Here is a 27,937-nt window from a genome sequence, read left to right as displayed (position 1 = left end):
CCATGGGCGCTCGCATGCAGGTATGAAGGGGAGATGAGAGAGGCGGTGCGTAAACAGAGTGGGCGAAGATGGCGTCGAGCAAGAAGAGTGGTGGGAGTAGCAGATTTGAGAAAAGTGTGAATGGAAGACGCTCGTCCAAACACAAAGAGGGTCCAGTGGGTGAGTTTGTCTGTACCGTGTTGACCTCCTCAAAGCCCCCCCCCCCTCCCCGTCGCTTTCCGCCTTTTACTAACGTCACCTCCCGTTAGCCTGCGTTAGCATTTACAGTAGCTATACCCGGGTAGCCAAAGTGAAGGGCTATGTATTAAGCCGCTGGGTCTGTCTCAGCTGCCTCGGTCCTGTGACTATTTAACGACTTCATCACGAGAAAGCACCGATGAAATGTACATGTAGAATAAAGGCGTTGATAGAAAAAAAAGAGCTATAGTAGTGTTATGTGTAAAGTCCTGTTGGATGTAGCAGTGGTATTAATGTCATTTCTGTAGCAGTAGACTTGAAATATAATTCACCCTTTTCACGTTCTGTGCCCCTAGTTTCAGCCGCTGACTCTGACAGGACCCACCTGAACAGGTACTCCAAACATAAACAAAAGGGGAGGGAGGGGGATAGAGGGTAACTACATTAACTCCCCCCAAAGTGGATCAACAGGGCATACATCAATTAAGCAAATAGTCACTGGTGAAGCCGTGATTACTGCCTGGTTGACAGGAGAGCAGGGACACATGGGCAGACCGACCAGGATGCTGTGTGCCTGCCAGCACTGTGGATCTGCTCTTATGACTAAACAAACTCCCTAATATGACCTTTAAACTAGGCTGTAACTGGAACAATCCCACCATTCCCAGAGGCTTCCTTAACTTAGTTAGGAACCTAAAACTATGCCATGCAATGTCTGTGCCCCAGTAATACACAGTTTACCTGCCTATTTTATGAATGGTGCTTTTATAATAGTATTAGGCCTGTATAATGGGATAAGAAGAGTTTTAACCTAATCCACTCTGTTTTATTCAGACCTTAAGATCACATTCACAATTTCCTTGTTTCTCTAAATGCATTGCATTATACAACTGAAGGGAAGCCCTATGCATCCCATTTGGAGGGGGGTGGAGGCTCATTGTTGAGAGTTTCCTGTTGTTCAGTTTGGCCTTGTGTGTTTGAAGGTGCTCTGTCTGGGAGAAGGGTCACAGCCTCCTTAACTGCAGAGCCCCCGCTGTTGGCGCTTCCTCTTCCCTGTGGACTGCTCAAAGTTAGCTATTTTTACAGCCTGCTTCCTATAGACACCTCCAACACTGTATGGACTCAACATATGACACGTGTTGAGACTTTCTACTTGCATAGATAGATGTGGACTTTGTGCTGTGACATTTCCCATTGTGACGCGTCTAAATGTCTTTCATGAAACAAACCTATACATCTATAGATAGACATCTTTATTTTCGTGTCATGCACATAGCGTGTCCAACCCTCGAGGCGAGGGTTTATAAGACACCAGAAATACAGCTGCAGTGGTCATTAAGTTAACTTTAATTACAAAATCACAGGTTACTCACAGGTTACTTTCACCGCTCGATTTTCAACAAAACATTCTGCCTTCTCTCCCAGGCCTGGCAAATTCCATCTGTTACAAAACCGGTTCGTTTGCTGAGGGCATAACTCAGGTTTTTCATGGTCATCCAGCCAAAAGAAATCCACATAAATGAAAGTAATTGTCCTCGTAGATGGGACAGTAAAACAAAAAGTGTGCACATCGGGATCTTTGTCTTTTGTTTAAGGTATACTTCACATAAAGTTCTGCACTGTAGTTATTCTTCATGAGACAATAAGTTAGATATACATATACCATATATCAACAGAACATTTTTCTCGATGTATGAATCGAAGCGTTTGACACTTTTACGTCTGATGCACATGAAGAAGCAGTGGGACCAACAAGTGGGACGTTGGTGTCTGTGTCTCAGTGTGCCTCTGTGTGTTTATCTCTTTATTTCTGTGTGTGGGTGAGGGGTCATGTGTCAGTCCTCAGAGTTATGGAACTGCCATCTGTGATATCAGCCAAGAAGTCTAAACTGAGGTCACATCCTCCAGTGGAATAGATTTTCTGCATTTCATTTTGTCCCTTTGTTTTGGGTCAGCACACGCTGTCCATGTTCTGCATTCTCACACATTTCTTAACAGCTGGAACAGAGAGCTGATTTCTGCTGCAACAACAACAACAACATATGTTCAGGTGCTACATAAACATCGCTCACAACACAGAAGTCTAACCAAAACATAAGCACTTAAATATTAGTGTCTCATCGTATTATGGTTATGAACTTTTTAACGCATTGATTTATTGAGTTTTACCTCTGTTTGTTTGCACTTGATTTGTGACCTAATTAAATATGCAATAAATGGAAAAAATCCACATCTGGAAAAATTGTTATCTGATAATCTCATGGTTGTATTCTGCCAATGTCTCTCTACATGATCTGCCAATTAGATAGAAGGTCACAGGGAGTTGCAAGCTGAACAGCCAATAGCAAAACGGCGTCACAAGGAGAAAGTTGACTAGGACGTGGTTGTCTTGTGGCTTCTCCCCCCCCCCCCTTTTTTTTAAATCAGGCATCGGTGGGAGGAGCAGAAGGAAAGAAAAGGACAACACATGACGTATGAGTAGAACTGGTTATGACAGTCTGACACACACTCATCTAATTGTAAAGATGAGGCAGGGACAGCCGGTGAAAGGGAGAACAACCAATCAGGAAGCTCCATCTCCTTCCTCTCTGCCATCCCTCCCTTCCTCTCTCTTTCTCTCATTCTCTCTTTCTTCTTTTCCATGCTCTCATTGCTTTCGTGGAAGAGAGGAGACTGAGGACAGAGCCTTGAACTCAGATGCTGGTAAACACTTTTACTTTTTTCTTTTCAGTAGTTAGCCCGTACCATCAGCTATACGCTACGCCAGAAGCAGCCTGTGGGTAGCTTTTAATACAAACACTCAATTCACACTGCATGTGGGCCCCGCAGGAGTCATTATTTGTCTGTAATGTCTCTGTGTTGGTTTGTTGTCCATGACTTATTAATACCTCTCATCCATCTTTAATGTGGAGAGGTGCAAGTTAGTGGCTGCAGCGGGATTACAGTTACCACTTGTGTCGGTAACACAGGAAGGGGTGAAGCTGGCACTGACGCAACAAGACGTAGATATTCGGAACATTTGCTGGCACACAAAAGGCTGAGGTGATGAGGCTTCAGGTGAGTCATGCTTTCCCTCTAGTTGGTGTAGTGACCGCTCACCTGGTGTGAGTGTAGTGGCAGCTTTATTGTTTCTCTGTTTGAGGCATTATTCTCTGTCAGACGAAGGTGAAGTCTTCACTGGGCCACGGTATGTTTGAGCTCTTGATTAGATTGTGCTGGTTTCACATTACTGATCATTTGCATAGTATTTGCATGTGATGTACTCGCTGCAGTTACACAAGGGTGTAATGTGCGCCGGCTTCATTATCATTAAGCAAGTTTTACAGCGGCTTATGCTGATCCAGGGGTCCATAAAGTTCATGCCTAGCTTACTCTGTCGACATATGGCCTGTTGGCATTCCTAGCTGAGAGAGTTGTACCCACAGTTCTAATTAAGCAACACAATTTTAGTTTTGGCCGCTCGCCCGAACTTGTTCGACTGCTATTGTTGGTCCTGCAGCATGCGTGTGGGTGACGGCTTGACCAAGGTAGTCATGTGTCCCTTAAGGCCACACGGCTGCTTGTATTTATGCAGACAGATGCGTGTGTATTTATAGATGTTCTCTTGGAGTTTCCAGGTTCATGCTGATGTAATGAGTTGATTTTTTTTAGTTTTGTTCCCTGTGTTGTCTGGTTCAGAACACTCTCAATTGGTGCGTAATCCTCAATGAACCAGAGTCTCTTTGTATTCAGAGCAGATCAATACGATCACAACATCACAACCCACTTATTGGATAATAATATTGTTGGGGTCTGATACATGGCTTCAACATGTGCTGTGGACAAAGACAATCAGGCCTTCACTGTTTCAAGCACAGGTCTCATCCTGACTTGTAGTTTGAGGAGAGCAAAGGGATTTCACACTCAGGTGTGAATTCCCCCCCCCCCAAATAACCATGGTAACCGCGGCAATCTCATTGGCCGAGAGCCAAGAGACCCGAGGACCCCTGTGGTTCGACCTCTGTTCTATAAAACTATATGCCGCCCCCACTTCTAGGCTTTTCCCCCTTCGACCTCGGTTGAGTTAGGAAGCACGCAACCGCTCTTCACCCGGACCTTCGTCCTGGACGCATGAAGACACCTCGGCCTCTCCTCCCCCCTCCAGCACGCACGAGGCCACGAGGAAACAACGGCCCTCAAACCCTCAAACCCTGACAGGTCACGAGCCATTTCGCTGGACGAAACAGCCCGCGAAACGAATCCGCATCAGCGATCCGTTCAGTGCTTTCTGCTTCTTTTTATTTTGTGCACAAACCGGCACAGAGGAGCCCGACGAAGCCTCGCTCCTCTCGTGACCGAGGATTCCCGGCAAGACGCGCAGACACGTCGTCTCATCCGAAGTTAACTGTTCTCCCTGCAGCGAGTACAGACCGGACCTGCGTTTGCTCCAGAGCCACGCTAACGGACCGAAGCCGCGCCAGCTCACCGCCGCGCGACACACAGCGCCCGCTGCAAAGCCGCGCCGACCCGCAAGCTCCCCCCTGTCCCCCTTCCCGACGAGGAAAACGGACAGCTTTGCCACAAACACTTCCACGTTGCAACGAAGCATCTACAAGTAAGATTCTTGGCATTTGGGCATAGCTTAGCTTAAATTAACTTAAGTTTAATTCAGGCCATTCATTTATATGTTGATATTCCCGTGTTTTTGTGTGTTTAAGACTGTCGCGTGATATTGAGGTATTACGCAATCATTACGGCGCAGAGAAGCGCCGCTGTATTTGTGTATCAACTATGACTGTTTCTTTGGGATTAATTTCATTCATTGTCTTCCACTCCGTGTGGAAGTTCTCTTTTCATTAACTCGACTCGGTGAGTGAGCTGAGGTGCGTGGTTTATCACGGCATAAGTTACCGGCAGTTCTCAAGACGACAGCGGTATATTTATGCGTGATAGAGCCAGCCAACTCAGGCTCACTACAACGCGCACCGCGCGCAGAAGTCTGATTCATGAGCCCCCACCTTTTTTCTCTTTCCTCCTTTCACGAAACACACACACACACACAGCTCCTAATTCTACCCCTGGGGAACCTCGTTCAAACGAGCGCCTCACATCACGTGCTGCCCAGGCAAACGTGAATTACATACAGCAGCCCCATTCTGCCACTTTGTCCGGGTCCCTCGACTCCGCCATCTTTGTAGTTTCTAGCTGTAGTTCTTAAGGCCCCTCCCCTTTGGCCAGCGTCACTCGACGCCGCCATCTTTGTAGTCTTTAGCGTAGCTGTAAGACTCCTTCCTGTTCACCCACAGACCCACACACACACACATACACACACACACACAGACATACACCCTCATCCATTTTATTCATTCTTTAGTTTAGGCATATAAAATTGTATGATAACGTTTGTTGGTTGCAATATTAATTGATTTGATCATTTATTATTTTGATTCAATAAACTCTGTTATACTTTCAGGAGCAGTCGTCTGTGATTACTTGTGCATATGTATTTGATAAGACTGTATGTAGTAGCCTGTGCTCGAACTTAAAACCTTCACTGTCACTGAATGTATAGTCATACGCAGACTATTGACATTATGAGTGACTACTAATTATGAGACTTAGTTTTATCGTTTGGTTATTGGTCCCTGTTCGCAGGGTGGTGCCCCGTTTATATTAATAATCATTAATAATTGTTACATACATCAATAATTCTATTGATGTCAAGAATTCAGTTTCTTAAATGCTGATAACCCAAACACGCTCCTTTAGATCCCAACATAATGGTGCCCCGTGTGAGGGTACGTTATTCCAGTTCTGTTACAGTATATATGCACAGTAATCCATAATTATTTTTGAATAATTAATTTTCCAAAAAAATATTTTTTCCGAAAAATTATTTTTTTTTCTTCTTTTGAATGATCCAAATTCCTGGAACTTATTTCCCAAAATAGGTAGGCTTTGATCTTCAAAATCTTGTCTTATTGTAATTAAATTTTTGATTTTAAATCCAGATTTTTAATCTTAATCTTTAATTCCCTTCTCGAAATTTTATTTCGTTTCCAGGTTTAATTATTTGTTTCATTTCTTAAAACTAACAGCCAGCTGTGTAGTAGATTTGATCGTTTATTTGTAATACCTTGCTTGTTTCTTAAATCCCTCCAAAGAAGTTACACACAGCTGTCACAGGCCCAAAGTGCTAAACCACATTAGCATTTTCGCACCTCTGGCTGCAAAGCAGTAGTGATACCTCAGAGCAGCAACAGTAGAAACGTAAGTCACAGAGCTAGACATTTCACTGTACGCCTGCATGAACCGTAACACTAACAGTAATTAACATCTAACAGTAGAAATCCTAAGTTACAGAACTAGACATTTCACTGAGAACCGTAAACACTAACAGTTTCCGTTCTAACACTAGGGAATTAACAACCACTGGGAGTCGCAATCATTAGAGAGAATGAGCGACGAGAAATCCCCCATTCCTGGAGCTGTAGCTCCAGAAGACACCGCACTACGAGATGCGGTGGCTGATGTCCTCGGACTCACAGCAAAGGAAAGAGAGTACTTTGCAAAATACACTGCTGTCCTATGCGACGAGCAATTAGAGCAGCTGGTGGCTTATGTAAATAACCCAGCAGGTAACAGAGAGCGCCTGATTCAGAACGTAATCGGCGAAATACTGCTCATCTACCATCAGAAAATGCAGCTGCAAGCTGCCCGAACCCGGGCACAGAGCGACGAGCAGCAACGCGAGATCTGGACACTCCGAACAGAGGTTCAGGAGTTGTCACGTGACTGTAGAGCCCTACAGTCAGAAAATAGTAGCCTGCGCAGTGACCTCAGAGAGGTCAACCTAAAACTCTCTAAAGCATCAGAGAGTGATGACAAACTGAAAGCGCTTCAAGGTGTTCCAGCAACCCCGGTAGGTACTGCTACCCCCTATCGAGCCTTTCAGCCCAGTCATTTCTTGGTCTCGGCTCCCTCATTCCCCGAGACCCGAACCACCTTGCATTTCTTGAAAGCGACATCCCCGACCAGGAGGAGAGAGGACCAACACCAGGTCCTAGTCGGCCCAGGTGGCTTCAAAACCACCTCAGGCGAACGCAATCCTCCACGCAGTTCACGCGCGCGACAAGAACTGACCCCATCCCCCTCAGGGAGGGAGGATGATAGTCGTTACCACCATCGCGAGTATGGAGACTCAGACGACTCGGACGGCCCAGGCCCCATCAACCTTGGAGGCCTGCGTACTCGACAGATTGAGTCTCTGGTAAAAGACGTAGAGCGCTTCAATCCCGATAATCACGACTCGAGCATCGATGACTACCTTAGGGAGATCGATCGCTGTCTCCTCGACCTATCGCGCCCCTCATCGCGCGAAAAGCTAAAGCTAGTGTGGAAAACCACAGCGCGAAGCGGCCACGCTTTCATTGAAACGCTCCAGCCGAGCATCCGCGACTGCTATTCACCCCTTTGTCACGCCCTTAGGGAGGAGTACTCCCTGTACACCGACCCAGCTTCTGCCACCCTCGGCGCCTTTGCCATTTCCCAGGAAAGGCTAGAGTCTCCGAGAGACTACTTCAGGCGCTTGAGATCTGCGTACTTCCAAGGACGTAACGCCCCAGGTCTAGAAGAAGACCATGCCTTCAAGTCGCTATTCCTGCACAATCTCCACGACAACGTGAGATACGCTGTTACTATGCACTGCAGAACGAGTAACCTCACCATGCCAGAGATTAGGAAGTACGCGCAACTTGCATGGAAGACATGCGGACGGCCGACAAATCGGTACGAAGACACCGCCATAGTCTTAGGCATCCAACAGTCGAGCGACTCCGACCTAGCGTCGGAAGACGACGAGAGGACTTGGCCTAGCGAGCCCTGGTCACCCCCGAGGAACAAACGACCCTGGCGGTCGAAAGACCAACGGAACCAGGGGGGTGAAAGACGCCCTCAAGGGCAACACCTCAGGTAACGCTGACTCGCAGCCCACCTGACTAAGCCAAGTGACCTTTCCCCCTGCTGCCAAGTCGACATGGTAGGGGGGGGGAAAGAGAACTCAGCACACGTCCGGAAACGACCACTCCCATTTCGCACCTCGTTCTTCAACCTTCTTGGGCGACCTTGTTCGCAAAGGCAATGCCCGTTATGTATAAATCTATACATATTCTTCAGTCTTACTGGGGGGTCATAACACTCTTGCTCTACCCGACTCCGGGTCAGAAACGAGCCTCATGTGTTCCCCCACCTTTTCGCATACACCTCTAGGGTGCCACAACCTTAGAGGCCCTTCGAGCACCCTTTCGAGTAGCTCGTAAGATCTTTCGTCAACTAAGCCTTCTTCTCCTGCTCTCTCGGCATGAGCCACCTCCAGCTTGTTCAACGAAGCCACCGCCTTCTTTCAGCCGAGTCATCGCCCGGGCCTGTCAAGTCGCCAGTGCCGTAGGTAACTGAACTTGACCTGTGCGCCGGACCTGTCTCCATCTCTAATTAGGAGGGTGGGGGGAGGGAGATATCACCAGCCCGCCATGACACACTCCAGAGTGAAACTGTTCGCGACATTTCCCTGGGTGCTGACGGTAACGTGGGGATATCCGCCCTCGCCACTTGAACAGCGCGAGGGGGGTGGGATCTCTGACAACAGAAACTTAGAGAGATGCACTTCACAGGAAGTACACTCTAATCTCGCCAGTGCCGAAACCAACCGGCAGAATGGCAGCTTACTATTGACTACTAACGTTTAACTGCATGCTCCAACTCACCCTGTAGACATGCACTAACCGCTAACACATCCCACTTGAACCAGAACAGTTGCATGACCTGACAAACCATTGCGACTGTAAACTGATGCTCCACTCTCATAGAGAACCCTTCGCATGCTTTATAGACTCTACCAGAAGTAACCAAAGAGGACATAACCTCTGCCGTAGCAGTCAGATTTAATCCAGGACCTCATCCGAGAAGGCTCAGCTGTCAACAGCTGGAGCAGCGAGAGACCAGCCTAGCTAGTCACACTAGCCGTGCTAATGAAATCTGTAAATCTGCTACCACTACTGTTATGCAACCCTCACAGGTACCTCTGGCCTATAGTCTTGGCAACGCAACTCCAATATCGATAGATTCTAAAACTTAGACACAGGACTCGCTCTAAATCTACCGATTAGAGAGAGGTAGACGCACATATCATGTACTAATAGATCCAGAAGCGACAGACTAACTGGATTCCCTCCTATTCATAACACCACGTAGCCAACCTACGACTGCTCCACCGACGGACTCCAGTCCTGTCTAGGAGTTGAACCAGTAACCACTGTTTGCCCCTCACCTGCTTCTTGTCTTTCTATTCTTTCCTTCTCTCTCTTTTGTGTTTTGTTTTGTCTATTTGGGTTGTTACTTTCTTTGACACTGTGCCACAATGCTAGAATATCACAACATCATAATAGCGATTGAATTATTTGGGAATAATGTTTTGCTCACCTATGATTTGAATTGTGTATGATAGTAGATGTAGGTAGAAGTAGTTAAAGTCATCTGCCCAGATGCCACCTTAGTCATCTGCCCAGATGCCAATGAACTCTGAACTTGAACACCATGAACTTGACCACTATGAACCTTGAACTCTATGAACAATGAACACTGCCTGTTTTAACCACTGCTTTTGGTCTCAGGAACACTTGGACTGTCTCACCTCTTCAGGTTTCCCCACCACATGGATGCACATGCCAGCCCTTGGTTTGCTCTAAAGACCGAAGCCAACATCTCGCTCTTCAGAACAAAGGGGGGATGTTGGGGTCTGATACATGGCTTCAACATGTGCTGTGGACAAAGACAATCAGGCCTTCACTGTTTCAAGCACAGGTCTCATCCTGACTTGTAGTTTGAGGAGAGCAAAGGGATTTCACACTCAGGTGTGAATTCCCCCCCCCCCAAATAACCATGGTAACCGCGGCAATCTCATTGGCCGAGAGCCAAGAGACCCGAGGACCCCTGTGGTTCGACCTCTGTTCTATAAAACTATATGCCGCCCCCACTTCTAGGCTTTTCCCCCTTCGACCTCGGTTGAGTTAGGAAGCACGCAACCGCTCTTCACCCGGACCTTCGTCCTGGACGCATGAAGACACCTCGGCCTCTCCTCCCCCCTCCAGCACGCACGAGGCCACGAGGAAACAACGGCCCTCAAACCCTCAAACCCTGACAGGTCACGAGCCATTTCGCTGGACGAAACAGCCCGCGAAACGAATCCGCATCAGCGATCCGTTCAGTGCTTTCTGCTTCTTTTTATTTTGTGCACAAACCGGCACAGAGGAGCCCGACGAAGCCTCGCTCCTCTCGTGACCGAGGATTCCCGGCAAGACGCGCAGACACGTCGTCTCATCCGAAGTTAACTGTTCTCCCTGCAGCGAGTACAGACCGGACCTGCGTTTGCTCCAGAGCCACGCTAACGGACCGAAGCCGCGCCAGCTCACCGCCGCGCGACACACAGCGCCCGCTGCAAAGCCGCGCCGACCCGCAAGCTCCCCCCTGTCCCCCTTCCCGACGAGGAAAACGGACAGCTTTGCCACAAACACTTCCACGTTGCAACGAAGCATCTACAAGTAAGATTCTTGGCATTTGGGCATAGCTTAGCTTAAATTAACTTAAGTTTAATTCAGGCCATTCATTTATATGTTGATATTCCCGTGTTTTTGTGTGTTTAAGACTGTCGCGTGATATTGAGGTATTACGCAATCATTACGGCGCAGAGAAGCGCCGCTGTATTTGTGTATCAACTATGACTGTTTCTTTGGGATTAATTTCATTCATTGTCTTCCACTCCGTGTGGAAGTTCTCTTTTCATTAACTCGACTCGGTGAGTGAGCTGAGGTGCGTGGTTTATCACGGCATAAGTTACCGGCAGTTCTCAAGACGACAGCGGTATATTTATGCGTGATAGAGCCAGCCAACTCAGGCTCACTACAACGCGCACCGCGCGCAGAAGTCTGATTCATGAGCCCCCACCTTTTTTCTCTTTCCTCCTTTCACGAAACACACACACACACACAGCTCCTAATTCTACCCCTGGGGAACCTCGTTCAAACGAGCGCCTCACATCACGTGCTGCCCAGGCAAACGTGAATTACATACAGCAGCCCCATTCTGCCACTTTGTCCGGGTCCCTCGACTCCGCCATCTTTGTAGTTTCTAGCTGTAGTTCTTAAGGCCCCTCCCCTTTGGCCAGCGTCACTCGACGCCGCCATCTTTGTAGTCTTTAGCGTAGCTGTAAGACTCCTTCCTGTTCACCCACAGACCCACACACACACACATACACACACACACACAGACATACACCCTCATCCATTTTATTCATTCTTTAGTTTAGGCATATAAAATTGTATGATAACGTTTGTTGGTTGCAATATTAATTGATTTGATCATTTATTATTTTGATTCAATAAACTCTGTTATACTTTCAGGAGCAGTCGTCTGTGATTACTTGTGCATATGTATTTGATAAGACTGTATGTAGTAGCCTGTGCTCGAACTTAAAACCTTCACTGTCACTGAATGTATAGTCATACGCAGACTATTGACATTATGAGTGACTACTAATTATGAGACTTAGTTTTATCGTTTGGTTATTGGTCCCTGTTCGCAGGGTGGTGCCCCGTTTATATTAATAATCATTAATAATTGTTACATACATCAATAATTCTATTGATGTCAAGAATTCAGTTTCTTAAATGCTGATAACCCAAACACGCTCCTTTAGATCCCAACAATATATATTTCTTATGAAAGGTTTCACAGAGGCTTGATTACACAACAGCCTCATCACTGAGGAAACATGCCCAAAACATGCCAAGAGCTCATAATCATATGAGCAAGCGAATCATGCAAAGCCACCAGGTTTATGGTTATTAATAGTCTGTGGTCCCAGTCTGTCCATCAGGTTTTTTTCTAAACTTTGACCAAGTGTAAACTTTATCTTTCATTGCTTGTACTCAAGTCTTTGTTCAGAGAGATTTTTATTGTTGGGCTGCTTGCTGTCCACTCAAAACGTCCTCTGTGTTTCCTCCCACCAGAGGCTCATTAAACTTTACACGGGTTTATTTAAAAACATTTTTTTATAGGAAGTTGCATATCTTCCCTTTTATGACCTCCGTCCTTTTTTTCTTTATGGTATCTTTGTCAGTATGGTTGCAGTCGTGTGTTCAGGCAGTTGCAGTGGTATAATCAGTTTGAAACTATATTCAGTTGTTGTCTAGTAATCATATATGATTATATTTTCCTGCTCACTAGAATCCTGTAACACAAAAAATCTGAGTTCCTAGTTAGCGTAGCTTCCTGCCGTAGACAGAAACCAGTCTCTTGACAGATTATCTTCGATTATACTTCTCTCTATATATTTATTTATGAGAGTAAGTCCTTTTTTACTTCTCTCGAGCTCAGAGAAGACCTCCTTAGAGTTTTTATTTGAACCTACATTTCCAACTCCTAATGGAGTTTTTGTATCCTCTTTCACAGAATTTGCTTCATGAACAGCACATACATCTCACGAGCTAGAGACGCACACGGACCGGTCCGCATCTTCACACAACCACCCGGGCGTTCGGCCAACACACAGGGCCGCCCTGGAGAGCGCTCCCTTACACTGGTTCTTCTTGTCAATTTGAATCATTACCCCATTACGACTTCTAGTTTTCACCCTCTCTCCTTCTCTGCCACAGACGTGGATTCTATTGAGGGGACCCCCCCGACACTCCCACTCTGTCACACAAGCGAGAATCACGCTATCAATAAAGAATCTACAATGAGATATGAAATCTCCTTCCTGATATGGGGCCTCTGGCGTGATTGCCGGTTGGCTGGAGAAGTGGAAGGTGCCCCGGCCTTGACTCAAACGCATGTTGGGTGCCAAATATGAGGGGGGGGGGGCAATGGAATATATTGTAGAGTAACTGTACGAGACCGCTATATAAACAGTTACTTTGAACCCAGCGTGTATAGACATGGTTAAAAGATAAACAGAAACGTTGCCCAGACAAATATCCGGTGACCTGCCACAAGTGTGAACCAGCAGAAGGAGGGCATGACACGATGAGCCCAGATGTGTTTTGTATTGGTTCAATTGAAGGGTATTAAGTCAGACGTCTGTTTTGTTGTGTAGTCTCTCTGAGATGAATAAACTGTCGGGATGTTGTTCTGTGGAGACGTATCCTAAAGCTCCTGCAAAGACGGTTGATAAGTAAACAACTCGAATGTAGTGACGGAACCAGTTGAGATGTTACTGGGATAGGGAGACATTTGTTCATTTAAAGCTGTGAACTCTGCTGAGACCCCAGATTGCTGAACTCAAAGCACAGTTGGCAATAGTCTATTCTAGATTATAATCTAATAATTAGCACTGTGTCAATTCTGTTTTAGTGTGGCATTTTCTTCAAAGTCATGGGACAAGTTTCCTTGTCACATGGTTGAATCGATGTGATATCGGGCACCAAGCTGCTTTTCTTAGCTTTGCAGCGATACATAATACTTGATATTGCAGATTTGTTCATGCTGTTTCTAAACCCGAATGCCCCCTACATTCATTCACACAGGGTTTCCTGTTTGCAGATGATTCGGCTTGTCATAGAGACGTGTTTGGAGTGCAAGAATAAGTAAATACACAGTAAGCCTTTATAAGTACATATTACCACAGTTGTCATTTATTTCTGGCATGTTACAAGGCTGAACTCTGTGACATCTTGGGTGTGTTCAGATGAGGCCTGCTTTCCAGGGGCACGTGGAAGGAATGGCTCGGCATGGTTAAACCGTTAACATCATGGAAGAACAGATAGAAGGGTGTCTTGCCTCGTAGGCTGCGGTAAGAAAGCGATCCCCGAAAGAGAAGTGGAGTAACGGGCGAAGAAGTTGTCTGGTTGATCAATGTCTCTTCCCAGATGTCAGGGGGGTTGTGATTCCTCCCAGCAAACTGAAATTGCCTCTCCCATTACTCTTCCTGAATAGCGGAATAATTGTGCGATAAAGGCTCCATTATTTATTTGACCCCCCCCCCCCCCGCCACCCAAAACAATATTTCACTTGTGGAATCTGTTCACTTTTAAGCGTGCGTGGGCAATCTGCGCTGCACAAGATGTTGCTTTGGGGATCTGTTGAGAAACTACTGTGCTGTTTATTTATTTGTTCTGTATCGCTTCATTGCAGCAGCCTCAGTAGAAGTTTTAATAGCAAAAGTTTGAGGATGGTTGTGTGCTAATTCAAAGAGCGGCTGATCATTATCTCCATAAATGTATAAGGAAATCGGTTAGCACCCGTCCATAACGGAGAAATTATTTTTCCTTCTCCGTGTCCGCTCCTCCCCCTTAAAAAAGTTCTATTAGGAAAGCACTGCTGTCTCAGTTCTTTTAGCTTTTATTCCCTGTGTGTGTGTCCACCGGCCCCGCTCTTCTTCCCGCTGTCTCTCAGCGGGCCCGTCACCCTATACAGTAAGTACACAGAAGAGCTCAGCGCTTCAGTAGGAATCCAACAGGGACGTAGCACGAGATCTGTGTTCTGCTGCATTAGGGCAAGGGGTATGGGCACACTAGATAAACAGACTCGGCTGTGTGTTGTCAGCTGTATACCTCCCTTTGGGACTCTTATGTGAGTGTGTTTTTGTCAGTGTATGACTAATCAGTCTTTTTTTTTTTTCCCCAGCAGCATGACGTTAGCAAAGGGCCTCTCTGCCTCCTCCCCTTCCACGCATGTCTGCCTCGATCTCGGTGGATTTTGTCTGCTTAGCCGGGCTTTACATCATTTAATTGCAAAGGCCTGCTTAACTCGTTTCAATCAATGAACTTCTATACGCCGGGCTATGGGGGATTAGTTAGTAGGAGAAAGAACATTATGTAGGATATATCCAATGATACCCCACTTTGTACAGTGTCTACATGCTAATGTGGGTGTGGCGCATAATGGAGATCAAGGTGCTCCTTTTTAATGCTTGCAGGACCTGATGCCAGCTAACCACAGAGCAAAAAAACCTTTCATTTTACACATTGAGTATGCACGGGGATCAGGAAGGTGTTCTTGGGATATAAGCCTGCTATGTCAGCAATCTGCCTAATGTAAAAAGAATTTCCCCGCAAGAATACATAAAGAATCGCCCGAAGAATTGTTCAACCTTCACTACATGCGGCTGATTTCTGCTTCCCCCGCTTGCCTTGCTATCTCTATCTCTCTGCTCTTAGTGATGGACACCAAGGCGGTGTTCGTGGCCCTGTACAGCGTGTGTGACGAGAACGCCACCTTCTTCTCAGGAGGCGCCAAGGGCTCGCAGGGCGATGCCGCCCGCCGGCTGGTGAACACCATGACGCTGATCAAGGAGCACGCTCGCAGTCTGGAGCCCGTTGTCTCTGGCTTTGCCGCAGTTTACCATCATTTTGACTTTGACCCACACATACCCGCCAACGGCTACCGCTCACTGGTCAAGGTAAGCTTCGGGGATGTTTGGCGTGCGCGTGAGTCACGTGTTGGATCTTTTTGTCTGTGTTCTCATTTCCCACCTGTGCAGCTATGAGAATAATATGCCCCAATACCACAATATCAATGTTCTCCCGACACTGAGAAACTGCTCACCAGCCCAGCTTGATATCGCTTTGTTTCAAGGGCGGCCCATTTGAATTACCGATTGATTTTATGCTGTAAATCGGGCTGCATGAATTCCTCCAGCTGCAGAATATCTACCCCCTACTGTACCGACTGTACTTTATCTTCTACAGTTATTGATGAAACATCATGACCTTCAGTGGCTGCATTCTAGCAGAGCAGCGAACGAATGCTGTTCTCCTTTCTTGCCCCTTGATTTCAACATTTAGAGTCCGTCTCATTCCCACACTGCTACTCAGACTAATCGGTACGATCCTGCTGAAGCAGCAGGTCTTTCACATGCTCTCTTTCAGGCAAGCTGTCCTACATTGTTCTTTTTCCTCCTTCAAGCTCACCACCCTAATCTTAATTACAATTTAAGCAGACCCAGTGGACTTGGTTCTTTAATGATGGCACCATTAAGGAACTAGGAGTTTGTTATAAGGCATAATACTATACAGAAAAGAAATGCAAAACCAAAAGCTCATCAATCATTATCTCAAGAACACAACAAGACTTGGAGACGTTATCCTTTTTTCCAGGTGTTGCGCTGCTGCGTTCTCCACATCATCCAGAAGGGGCGCTACATCACCGCCAACCGCCGCAGCATCTTCTTCCGAGTAGCGCACAACGCGGGGGAGATGGAGGCCTACTGCAACGCTCTGTGCCAGCTGCGCGCCCTGCTCTACCTGGCTCAGCGCATGCTACACGACAACAGCCACGGCAACCTCTTTTTCCACGATGAAAGTGGCCTCAGTGAGAGCTTTCTCCGCGAGTACTCGTCAATGCACAAGGGCTGCTTCTACGGCCGCTGCCTTGGCTTTCAGGTGAGACGAGGCTTCGTGGTGCCGGGATAGGGAGCGGAAAAGAAAGGGGAGGCTTAGAAATAGCAGTGCCCCTCATGCGCGATGGTCCTGTACTGGGTTTTTTAGGAAAAGCTAAAGTGGGAAGAAAGAAAGGCAGGAAGTACTTAAATGTGCACAAAGGTCAGTTAGAGAAGTACCGCTCAGAACAATGCAGAGAAAAGGGAAATGAAAGCAATCTCAAACTCGCCACTTCTCCCTTCACACATACATTGACAGTTCTGTTAAAGGTACACTTAATATCACCGCCTGTGTTACATTCTGCAGCTCCATATAAATTCTTTCTATTTGTTATATTTACAGGGCCTGTCATGTACAGAAGCTCCCCACACAAGTCCCCTAGTAGCCTGTCAATCAAAAGAGTCTTCCATTTTGACCAAAGATGACAAGAGAAAACATGCACGGGTCTAGTTTGTCACCAGACTAAAGGAACTGACCCCGACCAGAGAGCAAGAGCGGTCCGAAGTGTGATGAGTTAAAGCCAGGAAAGCACTGCAGACCTCCAGATGACTCGTGCTGCCAAAAACTGCACGAGTTGAGATCCCAACATCTATATTTCACTTTCTCTGGTTGAATAACAGCAGTTTTAATTGTAACCTGTTTAGCCTCTTGTTTTTAAATGGACTATAGATTATAATTTAAAGTCTGTCTCTGTTTTGTTTTGTTCTCCGCCCCCCCCCCCCCCTCCAGTTCAGTCCGGCCATTCGTCCCTGTCTCCAGACCATCGCTATTGGCCTTGTGGCCTTTGGAGAAAACTACAAACGCCATCAGTCTGGAATAGGTCAGCACCTTCATCCCTCTCATCACCTAAATTCTCATTCACAGATCGTACTCGTCCGCACGACTCTTCCTCACATTGCTGCTTGGCACCTGACTGTGTACCTTTTTGATGTTGTGTGCTTGAATTGTAGATGCTCTTTCATCCTGTGGAATCTCGAGGGCTAGCTGATGCTTCTTCTATATTTCAGAATGTTTTGAACAAGCACACTATTATGTACAGAGGCAAAGATGGAAGAACGCGCACCATCATACACACGCGCGCGCGTAAATATTTAACATCCAAAAAGGAATCATTCGGCTCTAATGGTTTCTTGTGCTCTGTGCTGCACCGCAGTGGAGGCAGGAGGTATTGCACCATATGGTGAGTGTACTGAAACCCTCTCACCCCTGCATGCTAGTCCTCTGTAGTGAACACAGGCTACATGGCTACATGAAGAAGCTGCTACTGTCCTACAGCTTCTAAGCGGCATTAACTGTCCTGTGTCTGTTTTGTAGTTTCGGGGAAGTTATCTGAAAGGGCGATTGCTTCCCTTCTCTTTTCTGCCCAGCCTTCATTTCTTGCTGAGCATTAAAAGCAATACCAGGATGAAATGCTTTGGTTTCAACATTAGCATTAGTGCAGTAGGTCTGAAACATCTGTCACAATATGATTATAGCGCCGTGAGAAAAAAGCCATTTCACGCCGTTAAGTTTGACGCTTTTTCTCAATTAGGGCCTCATCTCTGATCCTTGACCACCTGCCTTTCCTTCTTCCTTTTGCAATGTCAGCGAGTTTGTTTTTCTAATTGTATTGTTCTGTCCAGTCACTTACTACACTTTTAATTTTCCCTTCTTGTTCCTGCTGTCCCTCCTGTTTTTCTTTTTGAAATTGTTGTTTTCATCCCCGTTATTCTGAGCTTGTTTTTGTAACAATCACTTTTTGTCTCCATCCTCAACCATAGACATTCCCCCTTTTCTTTCCCTTTACTTGTACATTTTTAACGAATTCTATTATTTTTTTCTTCCACTAACTCGTCTCTGGTGTGTCCTAACCTTTATTCTACCCTCCTCGTTGTGTTGTCCGTCCTCCCTTCCTCCAGGCGTCGCAGCCAGCTCTTTCTTCACCTCGGGGAAGTACGCCATCGACCCAGAGTTGAGAGGGGCCGAATTTGAACGCATCACCCAGAACCTGGACGTCCATTTCTGGAAGAGCTTCTGGAACATCACTGAGACAGAACTCCTGTCGGTGAGTAGACTTACTTCACACACACAGACAAACCCACTCCGAAGACATCTGTAATCGACCCATGTTGTTACCACCAACTCATGCTCACAGAAACGTTTTTTTAAATTTAAAAACTGTAGCAAGAATATTTGACTTTCCTCTGGTTAAGGTACCTTTCTATCATCATGTATTTTGGCCTATAGGCCGTTTGAAATAATAGAGTGGAATTAAATTTATTAAATAGGGTTCATGATCGATTCATCCAGTTTCTCCCTCTCTCTCTCTCGCTCTCTCTCCAGTGGCCTAACTCGCTCTGTAACTTGCACTCCTGTCCATCTCTTTGTCTCTCTCTCTGTATATCTCTTCTTTTTTTTCCCTCTTCCTCCAGAGTCTTGCCAGTATGACATCCACGCAGGTGAAGGTGAACCGGGCTCTTTCCGTGCCCGCTGTGCCCTTTGACCTTCCCCTGGCGGCCAACCACAGAACATCTGTAACTATAGCTCCACCATCAGCACACATCGGCACCGCTCCAGTTCAGATGAGGCTCATCTCCTATGACTTACGTGAAGGACAGGTATCTAAATCGTTATTCTGTTCACACTGTAGTGGCAGAGTGGAATATGCAATCAAAAAAAGCTTCAAAATCTCCGATTTTATACAAAACTAGATGGCGTTTGTGTTTCCTGTAAGTATTTTTGTGACCTAGTTTATGACTGTGTTCCGCTGGCTCTTTTTAAACCACCTTGCAATCATACAAATTCTTAAAATATTCCAACAATATATACAACAGCATATCTGGTATTTTTCCGAGCAAAAGCAAACGACAGCTCCGACTGATCCTCGTGGACTTAATCCCCTTCGTTATCGCTCTCTCTTTCTACTTCTCCATCATAGGCATCACATTTTCTACTCCCTCCCTCTCGCCATCCGAGCTTGCACTCCTCCTTTCTTTGTAGCTTAGCACACAACCAGACATGGCTATCAACAAACACTTTCAGCCATTGATCCCACTGCAACAAAAGAACAGTCTTTTTTTTTTTTTTTTTTTTTTTTACTAATGATGCAAAATACAAGCCTGCATCAGCGAAAAAACAACGCTCCCTCCTTGTTTCTGCTAATGAATGGGAATTAGCGTGCGTTCATGCAGGCTCAGGAGAGGCTGGCAGCAAGCTTTTTACAGAACAGCTAGTTCCTCTTTCTCGCAAAAGAAGCCCTGTTGCTAACACTAGTAATAAAATATCTTGAGAATGAAAACAAGGCCGTGTTTGCAATACACACACAGTCTGTGGACAGTTGTCTGAGTGCTGCAAACATCACCATCTGTCGTCATGTGATGTTCTTTCTCATTTGTATGAGGTTCTTCTCATTTTGGTCATTCATTCCTTTTTTCACCACCTCTGTGTCTCACTCTCTGCAGGACAGTGAGACTCTGCTGTCTCTCGCTCGCTCTGAGGGCGGCTCCATCTCTCTGTCTCTGGGGCTGAAGACCAAGCGCCTCCCCTCGTCTCCCTGCCTCCTGATCCACTTCCATGGGGGAGGATTTGTGGCCCAAACCTCCAAGTCACATGAGGTGAGATGTTACGCTTTATACTAGAGTTTTCTTCATTGGCTTCCCTCTTCAGAAGCAGAGGCATGGGACAGTATTTGACTTATATGTGATATTTATAACTAAACAGCTGGTCAAAATGTGGCACCTACATGTCCAAACGCTGACTGCACCGCCACCATTAGACACCTGGGCATTATTGACAAAGCGCTTGTTCAGTTCACCTTCTCATCCCTGCAGTGCTTCAAAGTCTGGCTGAGTTTTCTCGCCGATTTAAGTGTTAATAGTTATTGTCAATAGTTTGACCTGTACTGATCCGTTAATTAATCCCTGAAAACTTGTATATTATAACTTAAAGCTGGCTCCTTTTATGCAAATCGTTGCTTCCTGTCATTCACTTCTTCCTCATCCCTCTTTGTTGTTTTCTTAACGAGGAGGAGCTGATGTCCTAGATTTAATATCTAGATCACTGTGATAGAAAAAGGGACACCAACACACACTCCTGAAGCTTTGGCCTCATGTCTTTAGAAATGGTGTTGGATCTTTCTTGTCATTACTCCATAATGTTTGTGCCTCGACGTCTCCTTGTTTGCCCGACGCCGGTCTGGTCATCAGGCTGCTTACAGCTACCACAACACAGCGCTCTGTGAAATCGCCACGGACTTGGGCATCCTTTTTGTAGCAACCGGAGGATGAAAGGGAGCAATCGGAGGCAGGGGTGAACAGGGCTGTCATGTTGCATTAAACAGAGAACTGTACAACCCCGCAGAGGAAGATTACCCTGGGGCCAGGCACTAATGAAAGACTCTTCTTCGCTCGCCTTCCTTATTACAGCCTTCCTCGCAGTCTTTTTAATATCTCACAAAACCCTATTTGTTCACTTAGTGGCCTTTTTTTTTTTTACATCATCCTCCTGTCTTATTTGGGCAACATGATCTCACCTCCTTCTTAATATTCCTCGACGCCTTCTGCTCTCTTAATCCCCGAGGCAAAGCCAAGAAAGAGAGAATAGAACATTTTTTTAAAGTTTCTCTTCGGGCAGAAGACCTTTGTACTGTGTCCTTGCCTCAATCCTGTATGTCCCGATGTCTGGGTGAGATGGAGAGTTGGACTTCAGTGGCAGGAGCCTTTGGTGCTCTCTGGGCCCAATTATGCTGAGATCACAGGACTGGATGTGCTGGCATCTAGCATTTAGCAACTTGGGCACGACCACACACGCACACACACGATCCCAGTAGAGGTATAAACTTGCAGATTAACTGCTCTGCCTGTCTGAGAGTGAGTTGGGACTGCAGCTCCCATTAATTCCTGTTTTGAGAACAGATCTGGGACTTTCTGAATTGGTGTTTTTCCTTCGTGACTAGAGTGTGTGAGTGTGTGTATGACGTGAGTTTCCTGAGTCGTCGTGTAAAATTAACCAGCCTTGGTCCCAGTCCAACAAAAACACACACACACTGACGTCTTTTCTGCCCGGAGGGCCATTTGTTGTGATCCCTTTGCTCCTTTTATGCGGGCAGATGAATTGTCTGACTGACACACCTGTCCATGGACCCTCACTGGCAACAATGGCTGTTGTTTACACATGCACACACACACACACCACCTTTCGGGCTACTTTTTTCATACAAACCAACACTGAGGTGAACAGTGCTTGAACGGTCACTTGTCAGCGGTCTCGCTGTAAGATTTCTTGTGACAAGTAGGGCTTAAATACAGTGCAGCTGACTGCTGGAGCTGCTACTTTTGTTATTTTTCATGCTGAATCACTGGTAGGTGAAGCAACACACACACACACTCTCACTCACACACACACACACACGCGCTGTGCTTTTCCTGGCGTTGTGAGTGGATGGAGAGCTGTCTCTTTCATCGCCAGCCCTGTCACAGCCAGTCAAAAAGGTGTTGGGAGAAGATAAAGACTGAGGAGGAAATGACGAATGCTTTGTGGAAGGAATATTTTGTCATGACAATTTTGCATACCCTTTTCAAGGTCATTGCAGTTGTGAAGCGCTTGCCTTGGATTGGCATAAGAATAGTAACAACACTTATCCTGACGATAGCAACAAGGACAAGCGAGACGCTCTGTATTGTGACGGAGAGTTGTTTTTGTAGACTATCCCTGTAAATCCACACCATCCCCGTGTCGGAGTCTTTTCTCCTTTCGTACCCAGCAGACTAGGACATGTGGGCACCTTTGTTATTGCTGTATGAGACGGAACAAAGTTAAGGTGACTGGGAGGGCAGCGCTCATTCTGCCGTCGTCTAGACGGTAAATCAGACAGATGACTTCAGAGGGAGATATTATTTTCATAACTTTTTATCCTTTCTTTTTAATGTCCACCCCCACGCGTCTCTCTCCCCCAACACTGTTCTGTCTCATGAATTTAATGTAATATTTTCACTGTGAAACTGTTTTCTTTTCATTCATAAATTCACCCCGCCATACTCATGTCTTCTGTCTGGTGCAGCCATATCTGAAGAGCTGGTCCCAGGACCTTGGTGTCCCCATACTGTCTGTGGACTATTCTCTGGCCCCTGAGGCCCCCTTCCCAAGGGCCCTGGAGGAGTGTTTCTACGCCTACTGCTGGGCTCTGAGAAACCACCACCTGCTGGGTACATAACACATCATTGATTATAACAAAGCACTGGCTTTTTTTTAGGCTCTCCTGCACCTTTTCTATTCACTTTTTAAGCAATAAGACTCATACATGCAGTTGAAATGCTAAATAACTAGGCAGGTTAAAGAAAGTTTGTTTGTTAGAATCAATGAGCAGATAAAACTCGCTGCTTTCAGAGTGCAGGTGTCCTGTGGACTGCCTCAGTAAATCCCCGCCTCGGTTTACCCATTCCCTGTACCTCTTTAGAGGATTCATTCATCACTGTGAAAGTAATCACGCCGCAGCACATAGTCTCGCACGCTACCCGTTGTTCTGCAATATCACACAAATTGTGATGCTCAATATTCAGGCAGACAACAAAAGACATCTGGTCGGTTTGGGGTACACCCGCCCGCTGAAGCACACTGTGTCAAATTAACAGTGATCGCGGCAATATGTTCGTGTTGTAGTACAAGAAGACAATACCACGGCCACGAGGCTGGCAGCGAGTCAACACACCCTCTCAACGTCACATATTCAGCAGTGTTGTGGTGGAGAAAAGAGATCCTGTGTCTGGATGTGTGTCACGTTGCTTTTTCCTGCACCACAGTAGATTTCACAGTAAAAATGCTGTTTTTTTTTGTTGTTTTTTTAAATGCCTCTGAGCCGGCTGCACCATGGCCGGAGGCATTATATTTTCAGATTGTCCATCCGTCCAATTCTCCATTCTCTATCTCTGTTCCATCTGGCACAGACATCCTCTAATGAGGTTTTGGTGGTCAAAGGTCAAGTTCACTGTGACCTCACAAAACTGTTTTTGGACAGATGTAAACTGCAAATTGACAAGTTGGCGGATGCATTCTGTACAACCGCCAATTCTAGTTCTGCCTCGTCTCTTTTTGTTCTGTGTTCCAATTTTCTTTTCCCCCATTTTTTTTTTGTCTTTCCTTTCCTTCTCTCTCTTCACCGCTATCGTCACCGTGCTATTTTTACCCCTCCAGGCTGGACCGGAGAAAAGGTGTGTCTGGCTGGTGACAGTGCGGGAGGCAACTTGTGCGTGACGACGTCTATGCGCGCTGCTGCCTTTGGTGTGCGGATGCCAGATGGCGTTGTCGCAATCTACCCGGCTACCCTGCTGACTGCCTACGCTTCGCCCTCCCGTCTGCTAACACTTATGGATCCCCTGCTGCCGCTCAGTGTGCTCTCCAGGTGCCTCAGCGCCTACGCAGGTAGGAGTGTGTCTGTGTGTGTGTGTGTGTGTGTGTGTGTGTCTTTAGAATCATGTCCGGATTCTTCTTTTATCTGTTGTCCTCGATTTTCTTTCTTTCAAACATCTCTGCATGTATATGCCATCTGCTGCTCGACATCATACATGATGCTCTTTCCTGTAGTTGTAGGTTTGTTAACAATAATGATGCTGACTTGCAACTACTTGTGTCATACATGATGAAGTTAAGATGTTGTTTTTTCTTTCCAATCTATTCTATTCCATTTGATTTACTAGCTAATGTAACAATTTATAAAAAAAAGCCCAAAGTGATGCCTTAAAACTTTGAACCAAGTCTGGCCAGCAGCTGAAACACAACGTACAAGTACTCCGTTTATTATATGAACATTGATGAGCAATGTTGAAATAGATTCTGTGTCGACTTATGAAGTCAACCACTGTCTGCACTGCCAATCTTTTTAGATTTAGGATGGTAATATTAATCATGAAACTGTTTTGCTCTCATCTTGGATCTCACTGTTGTCCCAATTCCTCATGTCGTACGCAATGTGTATAATATTAAAATAAATGTATTCTGGTTGTGTTGCATCACATCTGAAAAACTTTCACTGACAACAGCTCAAGTTATTAGCATATAGATTGATTTTCATGTGTTGTCATTGATGTATGTGAGACGCAGGAGTAACTTTTGATAAATGATTGTCGGACATAAAGAGGAGGACGGCGGAGGTCTGGTAATTGTCCAACTACGCCAAATAACTGAACTAAAACATTAATCATGTTCTATTCATCACTATGCCGCCTGTGTTGCAGTGTTTAACCCACTGTCAGTGCTTTTCTTTGCTATTATACCTTTCCTACTATTGCGTCTCTCTTACTCATTCATGCTTATTCGAGAACAACAAAAACAGTTAAATCTCACTTCTTCACTTCATCCATCTTTCCCCACTAAGCCTCTCTCCGCCGTGTCTCCCGCTCCAGGCAGCGAGCCGCAGACTGAGGCGCAGGTGGAGAAAGCGAGCACGCTGAGCCTGGTGAGGAGAGACACGGCTCTGCTGCTCAGAGATTTCCGACAGGGCGCCTCCAACTGGATCCACTCTCTGCTGGATTCCAACAGAGCCGCCTCAGCCTCCCCCAGCACAGCTGCAGAGAGGCCCCCGAGAGCCACTGGTAAACCACCGCCTCTCGCTGTGTGGATGTGTGTGTGTGTGCGCGCACCGCTCACGTTTTCAACATCTTCATTACACCAATAATGAGAGCAACCACATCAACTACCCCAAAGTTCATTTACAGCCCATATGGTGGAGGGTATTGAGATGGATCCCCTTTATTTCCACGTTCAACTAATCCATTATCGCTTTAGCCCACCTTTGTTGCGTAACACTCCTGTAGCCCATTCATATCAATTCACCTCTTTGGAGCAGCAGGGCCGGGACAGTAATTGTTAATTGTAGCCGCCGTAAATCCGGTGGCGCATCATAATTTCCCCGGTGTCCCTTTAGCTAGGTGACACATCTCCCCCCCACAGCTGCAAGTCCAAACTGCTGATAATGTCATAGGTGGGTCTGCATTATTAAAAGCGCCAGCAGTGACGACTCTCACAGCTGTGTTTTGACGGCTCGGGGCGGGCCAATGATATCACCATGACAGCACTGTTTAAATATCCTCCACCCACTTCCCCTCTCTTCTTTCTGATTTATCCCAATTTGCATTTTAGGCTTTTAGCTTTTGGCTGTCAACCAGAGGACATATGATAAGTGGAAACGGAAGAATAAGGGATTGTGTAGTACTATTTGTGTACTTTTTCCTGTCCTCTAGCTGCTATTGAGCCTGAGTCTGTATCCTTTACACATCATACACCGTACATTGTGTCATTAATGGTGATCTTTGTTTTGTTTAATGTCTCATTCATTTCCCCTTGTCGCCATCTTTTTTTTTTTCTTCTTTTTTTTAGACATAGTGAGGAAGAGCATTTCCGAGGTGTCCATCTCTTCCCCTCACGCCGACCCCCCCGTAGCCTCCAATACCTCAGAGTTCCTCTCCAGGAAATTATCTGTGAAGAGCCAGACTTGCCAGGACTTGGGATCCCACAACAATTCTACTTCTCACAGTGCACCGCTGCTCTCTGAGCGCACGGTACATCACGCTTGAACATGTGTACATTGAGATTAGCATGCGCTCAGCTGATGCTCTTGTCTAGAAGAAATGAACAGCCTTAAATGGCTACGGGCTGTTGCTTAAGAGAACACTTGGCTGTGGGAATTGAACCTGCATTGATTAAAAGATCTGTCGTTTAATAATAACTTTTACACTATTGCAGTGAAGAGAAAACCCACCAGCCTCCCCCTTATGATCAAGTTATCTCTGCTTTCGTACAGCTTGCCTTTAAAATGATTTAGCAGCCAGCTGTAGCCCTTTTTAAGAGGCGGAGCAGTTCATCAGCGTGGAGATATTTTGGCCCTCTAGCATACAGCATTGTGCACCCTGCAGTGATGTGCATGTTTCACATGTGCAGACTGGATTAGTGGCTGGCTTGGGGGGGAAAGAACCCAGTAGGGGCGACGCAAGATTTTAAATATGCTTTTCCTCCTTGAAATTGGGATTGTGTAGCCAAGACTCTCAGGCACCGAGCCAAGGCTTTTTTTCGAAAAGGACAAAGTACCGTTTGTGTATTTGTAATCAAGTTTGCCCGTCACCTATTTTATGCCTTTCTTCTTATGTCCTTGACATTACTTTCTCCTTCGACTTTTCCCCGACTCATTTCTCATCTCTTTTTTTTTTTTTTTTTGTAGCCGGAAGATGTGAATTTCTTCCTCTCAAAGGACGCGGACCCCTCCGTGTCCAGGGACCTGTTTTCAGTGGCCATACCACCCCCTGTCAGAGAGGAGGGATCCGAGCTGGAGCACGCGAGGGAGTTCCCCCTGGGGTTCGAGCCGCTGCGCTCGGAGCAGCTGTCTGAGATGACGATGCAGAGCTCTCCAGTGGTCAAGGATCCCTTCTGCTCTCCTCTGCTGGCTCCTGATAGCATGCTGAAAGGGCTGCCACCTGTACACATAGTGGTGAGATGAAGCAGCAGCTGGAACGATTAACAGGATAATGACGCTTTACTTAACTCGAGTGGAGGGAAATTGGAAAGTAGGGAATTGAAACAGTTAAATACAGTTTAATGGTTGCTCGCTCAACTTGAGTGTTGGGGAAGCTGTCAATAAGTGCATTAAAGAGCGTTTGAGTCCTTCTAACTCTCTGCATTTGGTTGCATGTGTAATCCTCTATGAGAAAGCTAATCGTTTTTTATGTTTCTTCATCAAGTTTAGCAGATATGGTATTGTTGTAAGTTGAAGCCTGCTCTCTCAAGGGTGTTAATATGAAAGTGAATGATTTTAAAGTGGCTACAGTGAGTCAGCGAGGATGTAGAAAGCGGGGACAAAAGAGACTGGGATGCTTGGCTTCCTTTTCTTCATCCCTTCATTAAGATTCTTGACATGTCTGAAGGGAATCCTAATTTGCTACCCCCCCCCCCCCCGCTTGCTTCTCCTCTCTCAGGCTTGTGCATTGGACCCCATGCTGGATGACTCTGTGATGTTTGCCAAGCGTTTGAGGAACATAGACCAGCCCGTCACTCTGTGTGTGGTGGACGACCTCCCCCACGGCTTCCTCAGCCTATCGCAGCTCTGCAGGGAAACGAAGGAGGCTGCCAACGTCTGCGTGGAGAGAATTCGCGCCGTCTTCACCCAGAAGGACACGCCCCCGGAGCCACGCAAGCACCGCAAGCTGGAACGGACCGATAGGGGTGTGTCGGCCTCTTCTGGGGAAGCCGGGTCTCTCTGCAACGGCCCCATTGAGGGAGGGGAGCTTGCTGTCGGGACGGGGTCTAAAATTGCTGATGGGGAGGGCTTAGTTGCTGTGGCAGCGCAGAACAATACCGACGCTGTTGGTATTGGGCCGTAAATACGGTTA

General features: G+C 46.3%; 1 protein-coding gene across 2 annotated transcripts; it reads left to right on the top strand.

Moving 5' to 3' along the window:
- Positions 1–68: 68 nt before the first annotated feature.
- Positions 69–27,937, top strand: lipeb (lipase, hormone-sensitive b; the record flags this gene model as incomplete). Of its 2 annotated transcripts, XM_079275187.1 has the most annotated exons (14): positions 69–159; positions 534–570; positions 15,366–15,607; positions 16,305–16,589; positions 17,316–17,406; positions 18,485–18,630; positions 18,998–19,183; positions 20,027–20,179; positions 22,624–22,768; positions 23,754–23,981; positions 24,962–25,150; positions 25,935–26,116; positions 26,773–27,039; positions 27,524–27,937. In XM_079275187.1, the coding sequence occupies 12 exons, from the start codon at positions 15,368–15,370 to the stop codon at positions 27,926–27,928; spliced, it is 2,517 nt and encodes an 838-aa protein (XP_079131313.1). In that variant the 3' UTR covers positions 27,929–27,937. The 2 variants fall into 2 exon arrangements, with proteins under 2 accessions (XP_079131313.1, XP_079131312.1); XM_079275186.1 differs by lacking the exon at positions 534–570.

Source organism: Melanostigma gelatinosum (assembly GCF_949748355.1).
Source record: "Melanostigma gelatinosum genome assembly, chromosome: 9".
Lineage (NCBI taxonomy): Eukaryota > Metazoa > Chordata > Actinopteri > Perciformes > Zoarcidae > Melanostigma > Melanostigma gelatinosum.
This window is presented reverse-complemented; position numbering and strand designations above follow the sequence as displayed.